This window comes from Elephantulus edwardii, unplaced genomic scaffold, assembly GCF_000299155.1.
Source record: "Elephantulus edwardii isolate Elephantulus edwardi_28Jun2011 unplaced genomic scaffold, EleEdw1.0 scaffold00010, whole genome shotgun sequence".
NCBI classification, from domain to species: Eukaryota; Metazoa; Chordata; class Mammalia; order Macroscelidea; family Macroscelididae; genus Elephantulus; species Elephantulus edwardii.
Window position 1 is genome coordinate 10,028,595 of NW_006399760.1, and position 21,676 is coordinate 10,050,270.

At 37.0% G+C, this 21,676-nt stretch overlaps 1 protein-coding gene across 2 annotated transcripts in view; it reads left to right on the forward strand.

Moving 5' to 3' along the window:
- ARHGAP15 (Rho GTPase activating protein 15) overlaps positions 1 to 21,676 on the forward strand; it is a 948,827-nt gene that overhangs the window by 638,349 nt on the left and 288,802 nt on the right. For both annotated transcript variants that reach the window (XM_006880749.1, XM_006880750.1), the window contains one exon: positions 17,039 to 17,116. In XM_006880749.1, coding sequence (XP_006880811.1) covers positions 17,039 to 17,116 — 78 coding nt within the window. The remainder of the gene's footprint in view (positions 1 to 17,038; positions 17,117 to 21,676) is intronic.

Sequence of the window (21,676 nt, forward strand, 5' to 3'; positions counted from 1 at the left end):
CTCTACTTGCATGTCTTTCAAGATACATGTGTTTGCTTTTTTGAAAGTTTGTGGTATAGTCAATATTCTTCATAAACATCACAATTCTTCTTTATTTGCTGTTCAATTTTCACATGAATGCAAGGCAGTTGAAAATCTCATGGATTAGATCAGCCATACCTTCCTTCAAAACTTTGAAAAAGTATAGTTGGCAGTGAGAACTCTTGCTAACATCGAATAGGAATGATAAAATAAAAGGGAATAAGGGGTATGCTAAAACAAGATCCACTGTAGCTAATTCCTCTAACATTAGAAATGGAACTACTTAATGACTAATTCTAATATTTATAATATAATCCCTAGTCATCCATATCCCATGTGTCAATAAATAAACTCATAATAAAGCAATCTTTTCAAAATATATTGAAACTTTTGTTTTTCACATTTAAAAATTTTCTTTTTTTAAAAAACAACACATGCCTCCAGTTCAAGTCTGCTCACTCAGAAAACATGCCTGCCTCTCTTTACTGAAAGATCTCAAAGCAGTAATCAGAAATATATGCTTTAAGGGTCGGGACAAGGCTAAGAGCAAGCCCATATTGGTGCTGAAGACAGAAAAAGGTGCCATCAGTAGAACAAAAATAGAAATTCCAGGAAAACAGAAAGCAGATGGGATAAAACAAGGAGAAAAATTAAAGCAGAAGAAACATTATTCCCAAACAATAATGAGACACAATTCTTTTCAAGGATGTATTAGAGAATGATCTCACTTGGAGTCAACAAATAAAAAGAGCAAAGTTTAGAAGGGGCAGTAAATAAAGTTTGTAAATAAGTGAAGTTAATTGAAACGGATTGGTAGTGCGTAGGTGATTGAGGACCCTCTCCTTCTTCCTGCACAAGCTAAATATCTGATGAAATGGTTCAAGCCTAAGACTAGGAACAAGGTCCTTGTCTGTGAGATGAGTGCTGATAGAACATGAGATATCACAAGTTCCTTTACAAAAGACACAAGCAAGACAATTGCCTGCAAGTAGAAGAATGAAAATGCTCCCCAGCAAAATAAAGGCTTTCTTATTTAAAGGGAGAAAGATAGACAGTTTCCTCCTATCTAATCTACAGTCTAGAAAAACATCCTGGAGGTTCAACTGATTCTGTCTCAATGGCAATGAGTTTGAGAACTTTGGTTAAAGAATCCCTGTTTAAGGGCCAGGGGATGGGGTGGGGTTGGGTTGGGGGGAGAACCCATATTGATGTTGAAGACAGGAAAAAAGTGCCATCAGTATAACAAAAATAGAAATTCCAGGAAAACAGAAAGCAGATGGGATAAAACAAGGAGGAAAAATTAAAGCAGAAGAAACATCATTCCCAGACAATAATGAGGCACAATTCTTTTCTGAGATGTATTAGAGAATGACCCCACTTGTTTTTGTTATGTACCATCAAATTGTAATAGATTCACAGTTGACCCTCTAGGAGGCTTTCAGAAACAGTAAATTACATGGAAGTTGATTGTTTATCTTTATCCCATGGAGCAGCAAGTGGATTTGAACCATGTGCTTTGGATTGGCAGTGCAGTTTCTCAGTGATACAAATCGTTAATGGCCTTAGTTGCTAACCAAAAGACTGGAAGTTGAGTCCACCCAGAGGGACTTCCTTAGAAAGACCTGGCTGTCAACTTCCAAAAATTTGACGATTGAAACCACTACAGAGCAAAGTCGTGCTGTGAAAGAGTCTATGTGAGTTGGAATTGGCTCTATGGCAGCTAGTTGATCACTGTGTTCCTTTGCCACTCTGAGGAGAACACCTAACTTACTGTTTACTCATCAACTTCTCATTCACCTTTGAGCAAATCTTTACTTAGACATCCTATTTAGGAGTGAAGCCAATTTGGGAAAAATTCTGTGCAAACATAGAGGTTCTCCGATCAGTGTTTATTCTAATTAGCTTTATCTTTCAACAATAGGATAATCTTGTATTTAGACAACATCCATTTCAAAAAAGGTCTAAGAGAGAGAGGAGAAACAATAAAGATAAAGGCCTAATCAAGCTAATAACAAATTTGAAATTCTAACTCTAAGAGCTCAGATGTATTCACATCCTAGGCAAATTTTACTGCTACAAGTATAAATAGAAACAATAAATTCCTAAGAGACATAAACAATCTGTCTGCCACATATCAAAGATATCTCTATCTCTATCTATCTCTATCTCTATCTTTATCTCTCTATATATATATCAGACTTAGTGGTAGAGAGGAAAGATGAGAATGGAATGATATTTTTATAAGTAAAAAAATTATAAAATCTCATTGTCTTCATATTAGTTCAGACTCTTAATGACCCTCTGCTGGATTCCGAAGGCTATAAATCATATCAGGAGGAGACTGCTTATCTTTCTAAATTTTTGGCACTGACTTCACATTAACAGTGCAATTCACTGCCGAATACTTCACCAAAGCTCCTGTTTCATAATTAGTAGAGATAAAGTCAAATATTTAAATTATCAATCAATCATGTAACAAAAGAAAACAGGCATTATATGTAAGAAATGAGAAAATTTTAAAATTCCAGGCTTTTATAAAAAGGAATTCCAAAATTTGCTTCAAATGAAAGAACTCTGTTTCATGAAAGAAAAACAGAAAACAAGAGAAGGGTAGCAATTGACTCAGTGAGGGCTACTTTGTTCAGCATGGTAAGTGATGACCACAAGTGGTTACTTTAAATAAAAATAATTATTCCATTTTTAGTAATATTATATATATATATATCACATTCCAATCAAATATGCAAACTTATCTGAGGTGACTTCCGCTGGTGCCAGCAATAGATGGTATATCAATTGAAGTATTTCAGATAACAGATGTTGCCTTGGATGTGCTCACCAAGTTGTGCCAAGAAATCTAGAGAACAACCACTTGGCCAACTGACTGGAAGAGATCTATATTTGTTCCCATTCCAAAGAAAGGTGACACAACTGAGTGTGGAAACTACAGAACAGTGTCATTGATTTCACATGCAAGCAAGATTCTACTGAAGATTATCCAAAAACGATCAGAACAGCACATCTGCAGAGAATTGCCGGAAGTCCAGGCTGGGTTTAGAAGGGGTCGTGGTACTAGGGATATTGTTGCTGATGTTAGATGGATCTTGGCTGAAAGCAAGGAATACCAGAAGAATGTCTATCTGTGTTTCATTGATTATGCAAAGGCATTTGACTGTGTGGATCATTACAAACTGTGGCTGACTCTGAGAAGAATGGGAATCCCAGAACATTTAATTGTGCTAATGAGAAACCTATACTTGGACCAAGAGGCAGTAGTCAGAACAGAGCAGGGTAACACTGCATGGCTCAAAATTGGGAAGGGTGTACACCAGGGATGCATCCTGTCTCCATACCTTTTCAACATAGATGCAGATCAGATTATCCGAGAGGCTGGGCTCTATGAAGAGAATTGTGGCATCAGGATTGGTGGAAGATCTATTAACAATCTGCGTTATGCAGATGACACAACCCTGCTTGCTGAAACTGAGGAGGACCTCATGCACTTGCTACAGAGGGTCAAGGACTGCAGCCTTCAGTATGGACTGAGGCTCAATGTCAAGAAGACAAAGATTCTCACCACTGGACCAATTGACAGCGTCAGGATGGATGGCGAAGAGATTGAGATTGTTCACAGCTTCCGTTTGCTCGGCTCCACAGTCAACACTCTGGCACCAGCAGTCAGGAAATCAAAAAGCGTATCGCGATGGGAAAGTCTGCTGATAGGGACCTCTCTAAAGTACTCAGGAGCAACGGTGTCTCTCTGAAGACTAAGGTGCGCCTGATACAGGCCATGGTCTTTGCAATCGCTTGTTATGCATCAGAGAGTTGGACAATGACTAGGGAGGACAGAAGGAGAGTGGATGCCTTTGCGCTGTGGTGCTGGAGAAGAGTACTGAATGTACCATGGACTGCCAGGAAAACAAACAGATTCATCTTAGAGAGGATTAAACCAAGGTACTCCTTGGAGGCCAGGATTCTGGGGCTTCATCTGACATCCTTTGGACATGTTGCCAGGAGGGAGGGGTCCTTGGAGAGGGCTTGGGAGGGTGGAGGGATGGCGCAGGAGGGGAAGACCCTCTATGAGATGGATTGATTCGGTGACTGGGGTATTCGGGATGGGTGTGTCGGAGGCAGTGCGGTTGGCGCAGGATAGAGCAGGGTTTAGGGCTGTTGTGCACAGGGTTGCTATGAGTCGCAAATGACTCGATGGCACATAACAACAACAAATATTACATATATGTATATATTATAGTAATGTTTAGTAATATTAGTAATATTTCAATTCTTCACTATCCAGCAATGTGTTGTCATTGGGTATTTTTGGGGAACAGCATTTTGTTCTTATAGAAATTTTTAGTGAACAACATTGGCTTAGGGAAAATAAGGACCAAAGAGAGAAGAAAGAAGGACAAAAGGATGGACCTATTTGACTTTGGTTGTTGAGGTGCTTTCATGTGAAATAATATTTTATTGATGAATCAAATGATACTTTTTTATTTAATATTGACATGATTTGGAAGTTATTTAACAATGTAATTAATATCACATGCAAATAAAATCTTGCTGAAGATTGTTCAAAGTGACGGAAAGCAGTATATTGACATAGAACTACCAGAGGTTCAAGCTGGATTCAGAAGAGGCTGGGTTAACATTGCTAAGTCAAGTGGATCTTGGCTGAGAAAAGAGAATACATGAAAGATGTTTATTTGTGTTTTATTGACTCTGCAAAGCCATTAAGTGTAGATCATGATAAATTATAACATTGAGAAGATGGACACTTTAGAGCACTTAAACATCCTCATGTAAAACCTGTACTAAGAAGTTGTCTTTCAAACAAAACAAAGGGATACTACACAGTTTCAATTAGGAAAGTAGTGCATCAGGGTTGTATCATTTTACCATACCTGTTCAGTCTGTATTCTGAGTAAATAACTGAAGAAGTTGGACTATTTGAAGAAGAATCTGACATCAAGTATGGAAACTGCCCATTTTTCTCCAAAGGAGCAGATAAGCTGGTTGATTCAAGCCATCCAACCTTTAGTTAGCCTTCTAATGTGTAGCACACTTCATCTCAGAGCTTCACATGTTTTTATCTATGATTCTATATATGTTGTTAAGTGTCATTGAATCATTTATGACTAATGGTGACCCTATGAACAACAGATCTGAGCCCTGTCCTAGCCAGTGACATGCTCACAATCTCTGACATACTCTAGCCTAGTGCTATAGTTATTGTGTCTGTCAATTCATCTTTGAGTGTCTTGCTCACCCTTATGGACCCTCCAGTTTTTTTAAGGATGTTGTCTTTTACCAAAGACTATTGCCTATTACCAACATGCCAAAAATATGTGAGACAAAGGCTAGCCATCCATGCCTCTAAGGAGCTTCATGGTTATACCTTCTCCAAGAAATATTTGTTCATTCATTTGTCAATCAACGGGATATTCAGTACGTCAACATCACAACTCCTCAGCATCAATTCTTTTACTATCCTTATTTGTTATCCAACTTTCAGATACACAGGAAATAATTGATAAGACCATGGCTTGAATCAAGTGGACCTTAGTCTTCAGACTGACATTGCTGCTTCTCAGTGTCTTGGAGAAATTTTTGGTGGTAGATTTCCCCAGTGCAACACTTCTTTTGATTTCTTGACTGCTGGTAGGTACAAAGGGTGTTGATTATGGATTCAAGTAAGATTAAATCATTAATAACTTCAATTTTTCTCCACATAGCAAGATGTTAACTATTGTCTCAGTGGGTAGGGTTTTTGGGGTGTGTTTTTTTTATGTTCATATACTGAAGGCTATAGCCCTTGATCTTCTGCAGCAAGTTCGTCAAGTCCTTCTTGCTCTCAGGAAGCTTGGTGTGTCATGCTGTTAAAGTAGATTGTTGATAAGTCTTCCTTTAATCTTGATACCATACTCTTCTTCATAAAGTCCAGTTTCTTGATAATTTGTTGTGCATACAGACTGAATAGGTATGGAAAAAGAATATAGCTCCAATGCACACTTCTATTGATTTTAAACCATGACAACAGGTGAAAATGTTACCCAATCAAATCTCTTCTGTGCTTAAGCCAGTTGTTTTAACCACTGTGATAATTCATGTCATTAAGGGATTTCCTCCTCTTCTCTTGCCCTCCATCTGTCAAAGTGCAATGTCCTTTTCTAAGGACTGCTCTCTCCTGATCTCATGCCCAAAGTGTGAGAATAAGCCTCATCATTTTTGCCTCTAAGGAGAACTCTGGCTGTACTTTTTCTAAGACAGATTCATTTGGGGGTGGGGGTGGGGAGTTGATTTCTTTGTTTTTGTTTTTGGCTTGCAATCTATGTCATATCCAATCATTTTCACCACCCTCACAATTCAAAGACATCAGTTGTTCTTCAGTATTATTCTTTCATTATACAACTTTCACAAGCACATGAAACAATTGAAAAGACCATGGCTTGGGATAGTAACATTTAGTCTATATAGTGGCATCCTTGGTCTTTAGAACTTTAAACTCTGATAGTAGAATTTGTCCAGTGAAATACTTTAATTTCTTGATTGCTGCTTCTGTGGGTATTGATTGTGGATCCAAGGGGAAAAAAGGTTTGATAATGTCTCATTTATCACTTGTGTTCCTGTTAAATTTTGCCACTGTTACTGGAGTGAGATGGTATCTCATTGTGGTTTTGATTTGTATCTCTCTTATTGCCAGTGATTTGGAGCATTTCTTCATGTGTCTGTTTGCCATTCGAATATATTCCTCTGTGAAAATTCTTTCCATGTCTTTTGACCATGTTATAATTGGATTATCTGTCTTTTTCATGTGAAGGCCCAGGAGTATTCTGTAAACTTTCATTATGAGACTCTTGTGTGAAATGGTATTACCAAATGTTTGTTTCTGGTCAGTAGGCTTTCTTTTCACCATGTTGGGAAAAGTTTTTGATGTGTACAGGGATTTAGAAGGTCTTTAGAAGGTCCCTTCATCAATTTCATCCTCTTCAGATTGTGTTTTTCTGGCTTTAGTCTCTTTGTACTGTAGATTAGGGCTTCTAACCTTGATCCCAGTTTTTCTTTTAAGAGCGTTATGGTTTTGGGCAGTTTGGCCTTTGCTCAAAAAGCATAGAAGTTCCATATGACCCAGCTATTCCACTGCTTGGTATACCCTGAGAAAATGAGAACTAAGGCACAAACGGAGACTTGTACACCAATGTTCATAGCAGCCTTATTCACCATTACAAGAGCATGGAAACAGCCCAGATGTCCAACCACAACCAAATGAACTGGGAATTTATGGTACATTCTCATAATGGAATACCATGCAGAATGCAGGAGCAATGATTTTGTACATTATTACTCAATTTGGGAGGGATTGGAGATTGAACTAACTCAGTCCCACAAGGATAAATATTGTGTAAAACCATTAATGTAGAATGAATAGGAGGAGCCAAGGCAGGGGGTGGCGGAGAGGGAGCAGAAAGAAGAGGATGTGCAGGGCATGGGGTGATTAATCATGGAGTTGTACAATTTGATGGGGGGTGAGGGGAATTGGAATAATCTGGTCTGGAAAACCATGTATTAAACTTTTGTAAATAAGCTAGTATAATTTTAAAAAGTTGAAAAATATATAAAATGAACACAATACATATTCTATCTTCTGTATGTATATGTCACATACATATATTGTATCTGTTGTATATGTGTTCAAGTCAGAACCAGCTCATAGCTGACCCTCTAGCAAGATTTCAGAGGCTGTAAAACACATTGGAGAAGATTGTCTATCTTTATTCTGAGCAGCTGGTTGATTTGAACATCCAGCTTTAAGGTTTGCAGCATAACTCCAAACTAGGCCAGCAGAGTTCACTATATTGCACCTGTTGTTCTTTTGTGCCATTGGTTCTGGACCAACCTCTAACTAACCTTTCAGCAGGTTTTCAGAGTCTGTAAATTAGATGGGAGGATACTGCTCATCTTTCCTGAGTGGATTCAAACCAAACACCTTATCATTGACTGCACAACTCCTTACTTACAAGACCACCAGGCTCCCTATATAGTATCTAGAGATGCAAACATATTTTCCTTGTTGCTTTTGTTATGTGCCGTCAAGTTCCTTGTGACTCATAGCAACCCCGTGTAAGCAGCTTTGAAACTTGCTCTATGCTGAGCAAACCTTATCGTCTCTGATACACCTACCTTCGTTCCCCAGTCACTGAGTCAATCCATCTCATCAGGGGTCTTCCTGTCTTGTACTGTCCCTCCAACCTCCCAAACAATATGGAATATATTTCATACTGCTGCATATTCTCTCTCTCTCTGTGTGAGTATGTATAACTTATAGAACAAAAGAATTCTTCTTTGACAATAATAATTATGTCAAATATTTCCTAAAATAATTACTTAAGGGTATATAGCATACAAGAATTTAGCAATATAGTAAATCAGGCATGTAGTTACAGCATAAATACCAACCATTGAGACAAAGTAGAAATTAAACTTAGAAACAGTTTTAATTTAGATCCTCTACTCTCAGACATTAAATTTAAAGTGTGTGAATGGGTAAGTTGGCAATAGTAGCTTGGACGCATTCATTTCAATTTAGGATTCAGAGAAATCCATCTGAATGACATAAAAATCCTCCCTCATATTCATTTCTGAATGTGAGCAGGACACTCTGAAGGACTAAGGAAGAAGTCTGAAGCCGACTCTGCCACATCCTGGGTGTTCCTGTGCTTCTTGAGTCCTGTCCTGGCTAGAAACCAGAATTCAAAGTGTTGGGAGAATAACTCTTGTTCTGATAGCTTTGGCCTCCTAGGAATTGGGAAGCTACATAATTCTCAGGAGAGGGACTTGCTTTACCATAATTGACAACTCACATTTGCAAACTGCAGAGGTTCAGATGTATTTTGTTAAGTGTTAAAAAACCCAAATGGACTCTTGGAACACACCTCTCCACCCAGGGCCCACTTCACATCCTCCACTATTAGTTCAGTATCTGGACTATGAGAATGCAAACCTAACAGTTTGGAACTACTTTTAACAGTTTCATTTGCATTGTAACAAACCTCCCAAATTTTGGCAGATAAACCAGTCATCTCTGGACACAGTGCTAGTCTCCGAGATTTCTTTTTGGAGAGTGTCTAAGATTTATGGTGGGAATTACTCATGACAGCTGCATTCTTTCCACTGGGGTTAGACCACCATTTGGTCTAATAACGCCTAATTGTGTGTCTATCCTATTCTAAGCTTCTTCAGAAGAGAAGGGAGGAGAGAAGGCTTTTTATAAATCCTCTACAGCAATACCCAGTGATTTCTGTCAATGAGAAACACAATTTCGAAACATAAGAAGGTCAGCTAATGATGAACAAATAAATAACATTTCAATGAATGTTATTTGTTTGGAGGAATTTTTTTGTTACTTTTATAAGTGTCCCTCAGATTAAAAACCTTTTAAATAAAATAAAAATGAAAGACATAAAATTATTTCATTTCATCGTAGTCCAAAAATAGTTTTAGCTTATCAGGCATAATTCCTGTCAGCCTTCACAGTCATGTTGTTTTCTTGAAAGAGGTGCCTCTCAAAGTCTTTTTTCTCCATATTTCACCAAAGCACAGCATGGGTGCCTTGAAGACATTGTTCATTTGAAAATCCTAAGAGGTCTAATTATATTTCCAAAATAAGTAGTTTCCAATCCAGTAAGGATAATGTGGTCATGAAAAGGATGTCCAAATCCACCAATTTACATTGGTTTGGTTTGGCAAGACTTTCAAAGTTCTTGGAGGGGGAAAAAAAAAGATGGCATGTGAATAATTGTAATTTGGGTGATATTCCCAGAATTTCTGGTTTGCCATTCAGTGGGCCTTACAGAGGAGAGCTAATCAATCTATAGTGTGTACCTACATAATTTATCACTGCTAAAATTCACTGCTATGTACCAGATTATTTCACAAGATATGATACTCTGCTCTTTAATATGCACTTTATCACTCACATAATATGAGATGTTGGTATTTCTGGATCTAAAGGGCCTCAAAGTTATGTCAAGTCCCATTCAAATTGCATCCAGTATGTTTTACTTTATTCTGTCTTACTTCGTGGTTTCTATCTTAATCCACAGAGCAGTTATCTGCTTTATTTTGGTTCTCCAGTCACAGTGATGGCACATGTCTGAAGTGCCCTCCTTGTCCCTGTTTTCAGCCTTCCCTCTTTTCCTCTGAAAGAAAGCTCAGTTGCTGCTTTGGATGACGCTGTTTGATTTAAACAGGACACGTGCTTCCTGGTGGTTCATACTCAATATATCTAACCCACACTTTACTTTCAAATGTTTTTGAATACTAAACTTGTTTTTCTAGATTTCTACTATTATTGAGTGTTTCATAAATTGTCAAAATGGCAAAGGAGTCAGATATGTTATTCATAGGATCACTATGAGATTCAATGGTATTTAACAACAACAAATACTGTCATGCTCCCTGGAATATATGAAAGACAGAGAGGGTGCTTCATACATTGTAGCTTTAACTTCTCTGATGCTCTACTGGTAAGAAGCTGTATTTGCAATCCTAAGGGCCTTTTGGATCCAAAGCTAATCCACTAGAGGATAGACAATCTTCTTCTGTGACATTTACTGCCTCTGAAAACACACTGGAGGATCAGCTATGGGTTGGTTCCAACTTAAAGGCCCATGAAAACAAGAGAAAAGGAAAAGTTTTGGATACTAGGACATTTAGTAGCTAAAATTTAGTTTCTAAATCTAGAAAACATCTACATTTCAACAACACATAAAGTAATATTAGAAAAGGAACCGTTCGTTCCAGCTTCAGAATAAAAATAAATTTTGTCCTACGCCTTTTATACAGGAAGACACATGTTAAAAGTTAGGCTTATATAAGGTACCTGATTTTCAGTAAATATTGTTAAGTAATTTTATTACTATTAACCAATGTATGATAAGGGCCCAATTTACTAACAAAGGGAAATTCATTTAAAAGTGGAAACAGGATAAATTTCCTTACTTTTTTCTAATAATTGTTACTTAATATTCATTCCTTTAAAAATTTTTAAAATACTCATCTTAATAATATTTTAGAGAGGTATCTCCATACCTTTTAAACCTATACACAGAACAGATTATCCGGGAGTCTGGGCTCTATGAGAAGTGTGGCATCAGAATTGGTGAAAGATTCATCAACAGTCTGCGTTATGCAGATGACACAACCCTGCTTGCTAAAACTGAGGAGGACCTGAAGCGCTTGCTGCAGAGGGTCAGGAACTGCAGCCTTCAATGTGGATTGAGGCTCAATATCAAGAAGACAAAGATTCTCACCACTGGACCAATTGGCAGCATCAGGATGGATGGTGAAGAGATTGAGATTGTTCACAGCTTCAGTTTGCTTGGCTCCACAGTCAAACTCTTGACACCAGCAGCCAGGAAATGAAAAGACATATTACGATGGGAAAGGCTGCTATTAGAGACCTCTTCAGAGTACTGAAGAGCAATAGTGTCACTCTGGAGACTAAGGTGCTCCTGGTACAGGGTATGGTCTTTGCCATTACTTGCTATGCATCACAGAGTTGGACAATAACTAGGAATGATAGAAGGAAAATTGATGCCTTTGAGCTGTGGTGCTGGAGAGGAGTATTGAATACACCATGGACTGCTAGGAAAACAAACAAGTTCAACCTAGAGAGGGTGAAACCAGGCTACTCTTTGGAGGCAAGGATTCTGATGCTTCATCTGACATACTTTGGATATGTTGTGAGAAGGGACCAGTCCTTAAAGAGGGACGTCATGCTTGGGAAGATGAAGGGACAGTGCAGGAGAGGAAGACACTTTATGAGGTGGCTTGGTTCAGTGACTGAAGTAATGAAGGTGGGTGTGTTGGAGATAGTGAGGATGGCACAGAACAGAGGGTTGCTATGTGTTGCCTATAACTCGTTGGCACATAACAACAACAATGACACTAATTCTTACACAAATATGTTGAGAAATGATAGAAACATATACCCACATATTCCATTGATATTTTGTCTGACATATTATTGTCCATGAATTCTTTTAGAAAAACCAATAGTTTGTAGGACAAAATCAAATATATTTTCATCTGGTGAAAACGTGGTTGTTTGCTTATTTTCAGTGGCAAATAAGAGAACATTACTTTCTTTGGTGATTCTGAATTACCTTGAACTACTTTCAAGTTCCAAAACTATCCTCAAAGGCCCCAAACTCATCATCATGTATATTTTTCTATACATCATATATGAATACTGAAAGTGATTGCTCTATGAATTAATTCTTTTTAAATAAAATAATTTTTATAAAATTATTCATAGATATTTCCCTTACAACATTATCTTTAATGAATGTGATTCATTAGGAACAATGTCTAATTATTCCCTATTGTGTATTTTTTAATTTAACATAATTTATTTATTAACTTGGCTAATAAATAGACAAAATTATTTTAAGAGAATCCAAAATATATTTTTTTTCAGAAAATTAAATACTCCTAAAGCAAAAATTTTAAAAAGACTACACAGAAATTTATAAATTTTAGTATTTTTTAATCTGTCATAATTATTTAAACATTTTATAAGCTAAAATGTGACATATAGGATACAGAATCTAATAATTAATTAAAAAGTATAATCTTATGAAAATGTATTTGTCCATAAACTGAAGACTTGTAGGAATAGAATTAAAATAAAAATTCATGTTAGAAAGTTCTTAATTAAAATGATTATCACATGTGTAATATAAAAAACATTGTAATTTTTTTTACAAAAACAAAAAAAACTACAAAACTGATTACTCTTAGGTTAATAGAGCTATTTTATGCAAAAAGAAGGAAGAAAATCTTTGGTTTTTATAACTGTGTGTGTTTTAAAACCTTTCATCCTTTGCTAAAAGGAATCATCTAATTTCTTACAAATTCGTAGTTCTCATGAATTGACAGAGTCTTGGTAATTTATTATTAGATTATTCTAGAATTGTACAACATAATACATTTGATATTCCTATGTTCATTGACATCATCTCATGTTACCCCAAATTTTATTATAAGGAGAAATAAAACCCATGGTGAATGGTTGTTCTGAATCACACAATTAATACTAGTGTTATAAGCTATATTGTGATGTCTTAAGCCAATCTGTGAATGAAATACTTTGGATTATGGTGGAAATTTTCCTAATATAAAGTAAATGTAAAAACATAGTGTTATAAAACATGAAGGAGCTAATTTCAAATTATAAACAATTTTGTAAAACCTCTAAGCTTTTATACTCTAACAATAATGTCTACCAATCCATTTAACACCATAGTGAATTACAGTGATTAAACATGACATTTCATTTCCCTCAGGAAAATGCTGAGATAGTGACCTTAACATTTTCTACTAACGTCATCCAGGCCTCTCTGAGGGCCTATTCATATCAAAGAACATATACTTATAATGTTAAAGTTGCATATTATCATTTCTTCAGGCCAATATTGTTGTTATGTGCCATAAAGTCACTTGCAACTCATAGCGACCCTATGTACAACAGCCCTAAACTCTGCTCTCTTCTGTGCCAATCGCACCATCTCCGATACACCCGTGCCAACTACCCCAGTCACTGGCTCAATACACTTCATAGAGGGCCTTCCCCTCCTGCACTGTCCCTCCACCCTCCCAAGCATGATGTCCCTCTCCAAGGACCGGTCCCTCCTTACGACATGTCCAAAGTATGTTAGACGGAGCCTCAGAATCCTTGCCTCCAAGGAGTCGCCCAGTTTGAACCTTTCCAGGATGAATCCTTCAGGCCAATGGAAGTATTTAAATGTTGCAAGGAGGGATCAGACCTTGGAGAGGGGTATCAGCACAGGAAGGGAAGACCCTTGATGAGATGAATTGACTCTGTGACTGGGGTAATGGGGGTAGGTGTATCAGAGATGATAAGGTTGGCTCTGGATAGTCAGAGCTCTTGTACATAGGGTTACTATGAGTCGCCAGAAACTCAACGACATATAACAACAACAGTTCTTTTCATTTCCTTATTTCTTCATCATCTTAACATCTTGCTATGGAAATAACTAAATGCTATAGATACATGTATGATGGCTTATCTAATGACATAGTCTAAATAGATAAGAATAATATAACTTCTTTTGAATTGATAATCATTTATTTCTAAATGATTTGGAACTAATTTTACCATTTTGTCAAAGATTTTTTACTATTTTTTTTTCTCTTCATAATGGACTGTCTCCCAATATCTATGTTAAAGGCTTTCAAACTAATTAAGCATAAGCATCTGATATAAGATTTCCCCCCCCCTATAGTTTCATATAATCTGTAATGCTATACAGGATACAGGAACAAAATAATACAGAGTACAATAAGTGTAGATGGGAAAGAAGAGAAAATAGGGGGGAACTAGAAATAAGGTAGAAGGAAAAGGAAGGAGGGAAAGGAGAAATATTTAACAAATTTCTTGGGTTATATTAGTTTATAAAATTTACAATAATAAGACATGTATCTGCATGTATTGCACGTATCTGGCAGTCCTAATGTATCCTTATTTTAGGTTTAGTTCTTGATATTTCCTTGAAACAAATCTTAACTGCACTTTAAGTGTAATCTAATGCATTTATCAGCAACTCCCAGAAGAACAAAGCCAACTTTGTATATATGTACACACACATGCAAGCCCTGATAGTGTAATTCTATAGGGAACTGCACTATGTGAAGGGCAATACAGGGAAGGTTGAGTCCAACCACAAGTAATTCTACAAAAATAACTGCACCCATAAGTATCATTCACTGTACCAAAGCAATAGTAAAAGTTCACAAGCCCCCTCACACTCCTACACAAACATCTACTAATCACTGGGTCAGGTGTTCATTGTAAATTGACTCGCAGACTTGACTGGACTTACAGTTATGGGGTTTATCAAGCAAACAGGTTAGGGGAAGACAAAGGGTAGTACTCAGTGAAATTTCAGGTTTAGTTTAGCAAGTTCCTCAATTAGGTCAGACAACATCTCAGTCGACAAGTGGAAGTCCAGATTCAGCTAGGCAACACAATGCAAAAAGCTTATGGTTTCCTAAATCGCCCACCAAGCTTTATATCTCTCAGCAATCACAAGTAGGATCTTCATTCAATTGTCCTTCAAGCAAAATCTTTACTCTGGCTGAGTCTCCAATGCTCCATCAGGCTACACCTTCCCACAGTCTCCCTACAATCTACTTAGTTCTCCCTTATGTTGGCTTCACAGCTGTTAATGATGTTGAAGAGGGTGATCAATGAGTGAATCATACACTTGGAATTGAGGAAGTAGGAAACTATGCCCCCAGAAGAGTAAGGCAATGTATATAAAAGCCATTTTCAAAAGTCACAAACCACATACTAAAAACACAAAGGTGTTCTCTCTATAGCAGTTCAAATTCACCAACAGCTTTGCAGAAGCAAGATGGGCAGTCTCGTCCCAAGCAATTTACAATGTGCAGCTGCTGAAGTGTCAGCTGCAAGTTAGTTCCAACTAAATGGTAATGATTGAGACATATAAAGAAAAGGAGTTTCATTTTAAGGGGTTGATTCACATGATCATGGAGGCTGATAACTCTGAAATCCTTAGGTTAAACAAGTTTAGCAATCTCTTGTCCAAAATCACACCAGTTGGAGATTCTGAAAGGATGTCTATTCACAATCCTAAGGTCAAATTCTCTCTCTGCAAGCTTCTGTATTTTCTCTTCAGGCCTTTAGCTAATTGGATGAGAGCTCATGTTAGGTAGGGTGTATATGAGGAGTAGTAGTAGAAGCAGTGGTAGTAGTAGTATTTTTGTCAGAATCTATCCAGCTTCAGGAAGATAACAAATGGCCAAATCAGCCCAAAGCAAATTTCCATGAGGCAGAGATCTGACATGGGGGTGTATCCATCAAGCCTTTTCCACAATGTGACCTCTACTAGCCATCCCTTGATACTCAGTACTACTCTACTTCTCATTGGGTCTTAAAAACCGAATCGGTGGACACACAAAACTCATAGATTATTACAGAAGTTGTTTATGAAAGAAGTAATGGGGTACAACCTAACTCAGGATTAGAGACTGAAATTAGGATCAGAAAGGCAAAGTGTTGTTTCTTTGGTGCAAGAAAGTTCTCTCAGCAACTCTTAGTCCGCAAGCCTCCTCTCGTTCCCCTCAGAATGCAGTATCTTTGGCCATCATGTCATCACCAGCTCTGCACTGAGACCCCTTTCAGGCCTGTCACCATGGGCACTGCCATTGGGCTCTTTCTAGGCCTTTCACCGTGTTCAGTGTTACAGCCCTTGACCTATGTTATAGCTCTTTTAAGAAGGCTCCTGGCCTCTTTTTTTCTCTGCTCTTCTTTTCTTCTCTTCTTTCTTCTTCCAGTCTTCTTGATTCTTTCACTCTCTGAAAATCCCTCATCAGTTTCAAGGAACAGCCTTCCCATCAGAGCCAGGATCTGGTAGGCTACAAACATAAACACTTCATTTGCACATTCTATTGACCAGTCTCTACAAAGTGCACACCAGTTATAGCACAGGCTGCAATCCAAAACCAGGTGAGTTATGAAGCCATTCTTATTTACAGTTTACCCAGGAAATGTCTATCTTTCTGGAATAAAGTAACAAACTTGTTGGATTAAAAAAATAATTAAGGCAATGGCACCTCTTAGGGCAATAGAAAAAAAAATTCTGAATTCATTTTTTCAAAGAACCAAGACAAAAGACCACTTGAAAGAACTCCCATGCAAATACTTTTATAACAACACGTGGTTCAGATTTAACCAAACAACTAGCACCATAGTCTAGCAAACTTGACTCATAATATTAAGCACCAAACTATCTATTTTTAAATTTCTATTTAAATTTCTCAGTGTAGGACATAGAAACTTGTTTGTTGTAAGAAAGTGGTAGTTGACTATAATTTACTATTCTCATCCTCTCATTTTCATTGAAATGTTTTACTATTTTTAGTTCTTATACAAATCAATACCAAGAATAACAAAATCCTTTTGTTTCAGGTCTAGATGTTGATGGGATATATCGAGTCAGTGGCAATCTGGCAACAATACAGAAGCTAAGATTTATCGTCAACCAAGGTAAGTGATTTCTTCATTTTAGTAATTTTTTTCAGTTATTTCAACTCTAACAATATTTCAAACTCAGTGTTAAATATACTGGGAAGATACAATGATGACAGCTTTCAAGAAAATAGAAAATAGAAAAAATTAGAACATATTTTTCCCCCCACTGGAGAAATGAATGGCAACTGTTTTAAATGAATACAAATGTGATTGATCAACTAATAATTTATGTTAACCATGAGTGGAAGGTGGTAAACAAGAAATGGAAATGAGAAGAATAAAAAATGACTAAGTATCTCAACTTCAAAAATTGTTACTAATATATAATGTTGTTGTTGACATGTATCATCAACTCATCAGAGGCCCCCTGCCGGTCTTTCAGAAGCTACAAATCACACAAGAGGAGATTGTCCATCTTTCTGCATGGAGCTGCTGCTGGATTTGAACCACCTGCCTTTAGGCTTGGTAGCCAGACTCTTCTCACTAAGCCACCAGAGCTCATTTTATGTAGAAAAATAACTTAATCTTTGTTGAAGAATCAATTAGTGGATAACATAATGATGGAAATTATAGGTATCAAAATCACAGACTTCTAAGTAGGGAGTATATAAGCAAAAATATTACAGACAGTGAGATATTGACAAAAACAAGAATGAACATATTTTGCTGTTGAAACTGAAAGAAAGAACCAAATCTACTGCTGTTGGTCAGTTCAGTTACACTTCATCATGTTTCAGAGGATATAAGTCTTTATGGTAAGAGACCTGTAGGTTTCAGAATCAGATCAGTGGATAAAATATAAAAATGATATGATGTCTGTGATTATGGAATCTTACTAAATCTCCCATTGCCTCTGTTCTCTATCACTCCAAACAAAGGAAAGATATACTGATAATATTGATGATATTTAAATTAGATATATACAATATTACTACCATATAAGAATTTCAGAATTTGTTAATTCTAGTTACATTTTCTTTCACTTAAAAACAGTGAATGACGTCTCATTGCATCAAGAGAATTTGCCTAAATTTCTCGTCATCTGGCCTCCCATCTAATTTTTGGCTAGCTTGGCTCTGATTTCTTTGAATTCTTTTCACATTATGTTGTTAAACACTACCCTAAAATTTATACCCAATGGCATAGAACAACAATAACATGCTGTGACAGCTTTGGAAGCAGGAGTGGCATCCACTTCCGAAACAGCATGCCTCCAGAAACCCTATGAACTTTGATAAATGTCAATAGTTGTAGAGGGGCTTCAGGCCTTTTGTTCATAGAGTTGCTATGGATCATGCTCGACTCAAAGGCAATCAACAACAACAAAATGTATACGCTTATATTTCTCACTGCTTTTAAGGACATTTTCCTTGTTTTCAACGAGCTCTGTTTTCATAGCCCTTAAGGAATTGTGCAGATAACCCAAAAGTGGCACCTCTCTAATGGTTCCAATATGCCACCTACTCCACAGGAGAACATGGGCCAATTTTCTCCTGTGTAATCCGCAGCCTCAGAACACCTGCTAGAGACTCATGTATGAGTCAATTCCAACTCAACAGCAATGAGTTTTTAGTTTATTCTACTGTGAATATACTCACATATTTTTCTTCCCTGTCCACAAACTCAAGCTTCTGAACCTGGTGGATTTTTCTTCATTCTTCAAGGCCCAAATTATAAGCAAGTTCCTCCAGGAAACCTGCTACTACTCTACTCCTATTGAACGGACAGGTGTATTTATAATAGTAGGCAGCTCTGGTAGCCTAGTGGCAAGAAGCTGCACTGCAACCCCTAAGGTACACAGTTCAAGGTCTCCAGCTGCTCCATGGTAGAAAAATGGGCAATATTCTCCAGTGCAATTAACTGCTTCTGTAAACCCACCAGAGGGTCATCTATAGGTCGGTTCTGACTCTATGATACACAATAACAACAGGGGCATACAAAACTGTATTTCTTCTAACTTTTAAAATTTTACCAATTGCAAAGACTCCAAAACTTAATGCACATTTCATAACAAGAATAATTAAATGTACCCAGTACCTATATTTCAATAATATTAATATTTGCAAATCTTAGAAACAAAAAATAGGATGCTTATTGAGAGATCTGTCTCTTCCATGATTCTCTATGCTCTCAAAGCCTGTGACCTGAGTTAACCTTGTGTCTTTCAAAACTAAGGGCCTCCAAAGGGGAAGCTCTCAACATTTGCTGAGGCGGGGGGGGGGCGGTGGTGCGAGAGAGAGAGTAGTTATGTGAAAGCATTAAACTCTTCAGAAGTTCAACTTAGAGTTTTAAGTGATGATTCTATTATATTTGCCTGGGCACCATATGACAATCTTTCAGAGAATTTTTATACCTAAGAATCTTTGTACTTCTGCTCATTCATTAATAGAAGGCTTTGTCTTTTAACACTTGCCCTCTCTCCTGGACAAAACACAAAACTAAGCTTTACCTCTTTTTTATATATCAGCCCTATTTCAGAGTCCTGTCTCTGTTCTGTGGGGGAAACTGGATAGAAGAAGTGCGGTCTCATTTTTTCCCTGCTTATAACCATCTAAAATCATTCTTGTAATGTATTTTGTGCTGAAACCATATCCTGATTGGGATTCTAGACAGCTGGGCAACACATTTCTTCAACAAAAAGAAATCTGAAAACAGAAGCCATGCTAGAAACAAACACTAGTTGCATTTCCTGCCTGTAAAGAAATTATGCTCAGCAGTTTAAAAAGGAAAAAAAATCTGCAAGGAAAATATGAAATCCCCTTCGCATCTTTTCCAATGCAAACTTGAACATCCTCTAGCCTATGTAACTGCTCATATTTCCGTAAAAGTTGACAATGTAAAGCTGGACAGAGGCCTGATACAGTATCTGGTAGCACAAAATTGTCAGTAAACTGTCTTCCTGATTTACAGCACTGTCAAAATGGAATACATTCAACTCAAATTATACTATATTAGGATAATTTATATTGGTGACTTTACTCAAGTCATGTGACAATTAGAGGATAGAAAAAATTGCATGTACCAGCTTCTCTTGGACTTGCTAATTGAATCATACTTTGAATGAATTTCTGGGGATGAACTCATAATCTCATTGTTTATACTATACCTTCCCCTTCCATTTATGCCCTGACAATATCATTGACTTCAGATAGATCAGCGCTATAACAGAGAGACTAAATGTATACATTTGTGACTTTGACTGTGTACACTTTGGGGGTGTATGTGTGTTTGTGTATCTAAGATTATAAAATGTTAATGAAAGTAATGGGTTTTTTTATAATGTAAGGTGATAGACAAGTCTAATATATACTTTATCATATGCTATAAGGGATGGCGCAGGAGAGGAAGGCCCTCTATGAGGTGGATTGATTGAGTGACTGGGATAATTGGGATGGGAGTGTCAGAGACAGTGCGATTGGCACAGGACAGAGTGGAGTTTAGGGCTGTTGTACATAGGGTCGCTATGAGTCGCAGGCGACTCGATGGCTCATAACAACAACGACAACATAAGGGATATAAATTATTTCAGCATCTCTTGTATTAACACTGTATAGCTCCTCTATGTTCACTCTATGTTGCACATAAAGTATTTCTTTTTCAGTAGTCTCGAAATATATATTTGTTAAGTGAGTAAGCTCTACCAGCTATTAAGCTAAACAAATTAAAACCGATTTTGAGGATTTTCAAAAACAGTTCAATTGCAATTTACATGTTTCACTAACTTTCTTGACTGCTATGATCATCAGCAATTCTAAATACACCAGTTGAATGATTCCATTTGTTCTGGTTTTCTATTTAACTCACTAAATCAGTAGGAAGAGGATACCCTTATTATACTTCCAGATCAGATGACATACAAGTTAAATTCAAAGTGATCCTTCTAAAAAGTAGCTTGTAACATTAACTTAATAAAAATTAAAATTGAACCACATTATTATTGTTATTATTATTAATTACTATTACAAAATTATTGTCATAGTAACTTGGATTTTCATCTTTTATTACTTCCCAGACACTAAACCAAGTGCTTGTCTTATATTAATGTAATATTTTCTTCCATTCATAGAGTAGATACTATTGTTATTCTAGTATAAAAGATGAAGGAACGGAGGTTTAGGGGGTTTAAATAATAGTCCAAGATCTTAGCATGTCAAGGAGGGTGTTGTTTTGTTTTTGTCAACTCAGTCTGATTCACGAGACTCTTGTGTATGTTAAGACAATGTTGCCTCGTCATGCACCATCTTCAAGAAGGCTATTATGTTTGAGCCCTGCTTGTAGCTATTGTGTCAGCCTATCACATCAAGGGTTTCTCTCATTTTCACTGCACCTCTACTTTTCCAAACATACTGTCCTTTTCGAGCAAATGATCTTTCCTGATGAAATACCCAAAGTAAGCAAAATGAAGTCTTGCCATCCTTCCTTTTAAAGAGCATTTTGATGCATTAAGATGAAATATATTCATTCTTCCTGACAATCTTTGGTACAGTCACTAGTTTTTAGCAACACTGGTGAAACTCCCCGATTAAAACAAGATTGAAAGCAGAAATGGCATCCACTTCCCAAATAACTTGCCTC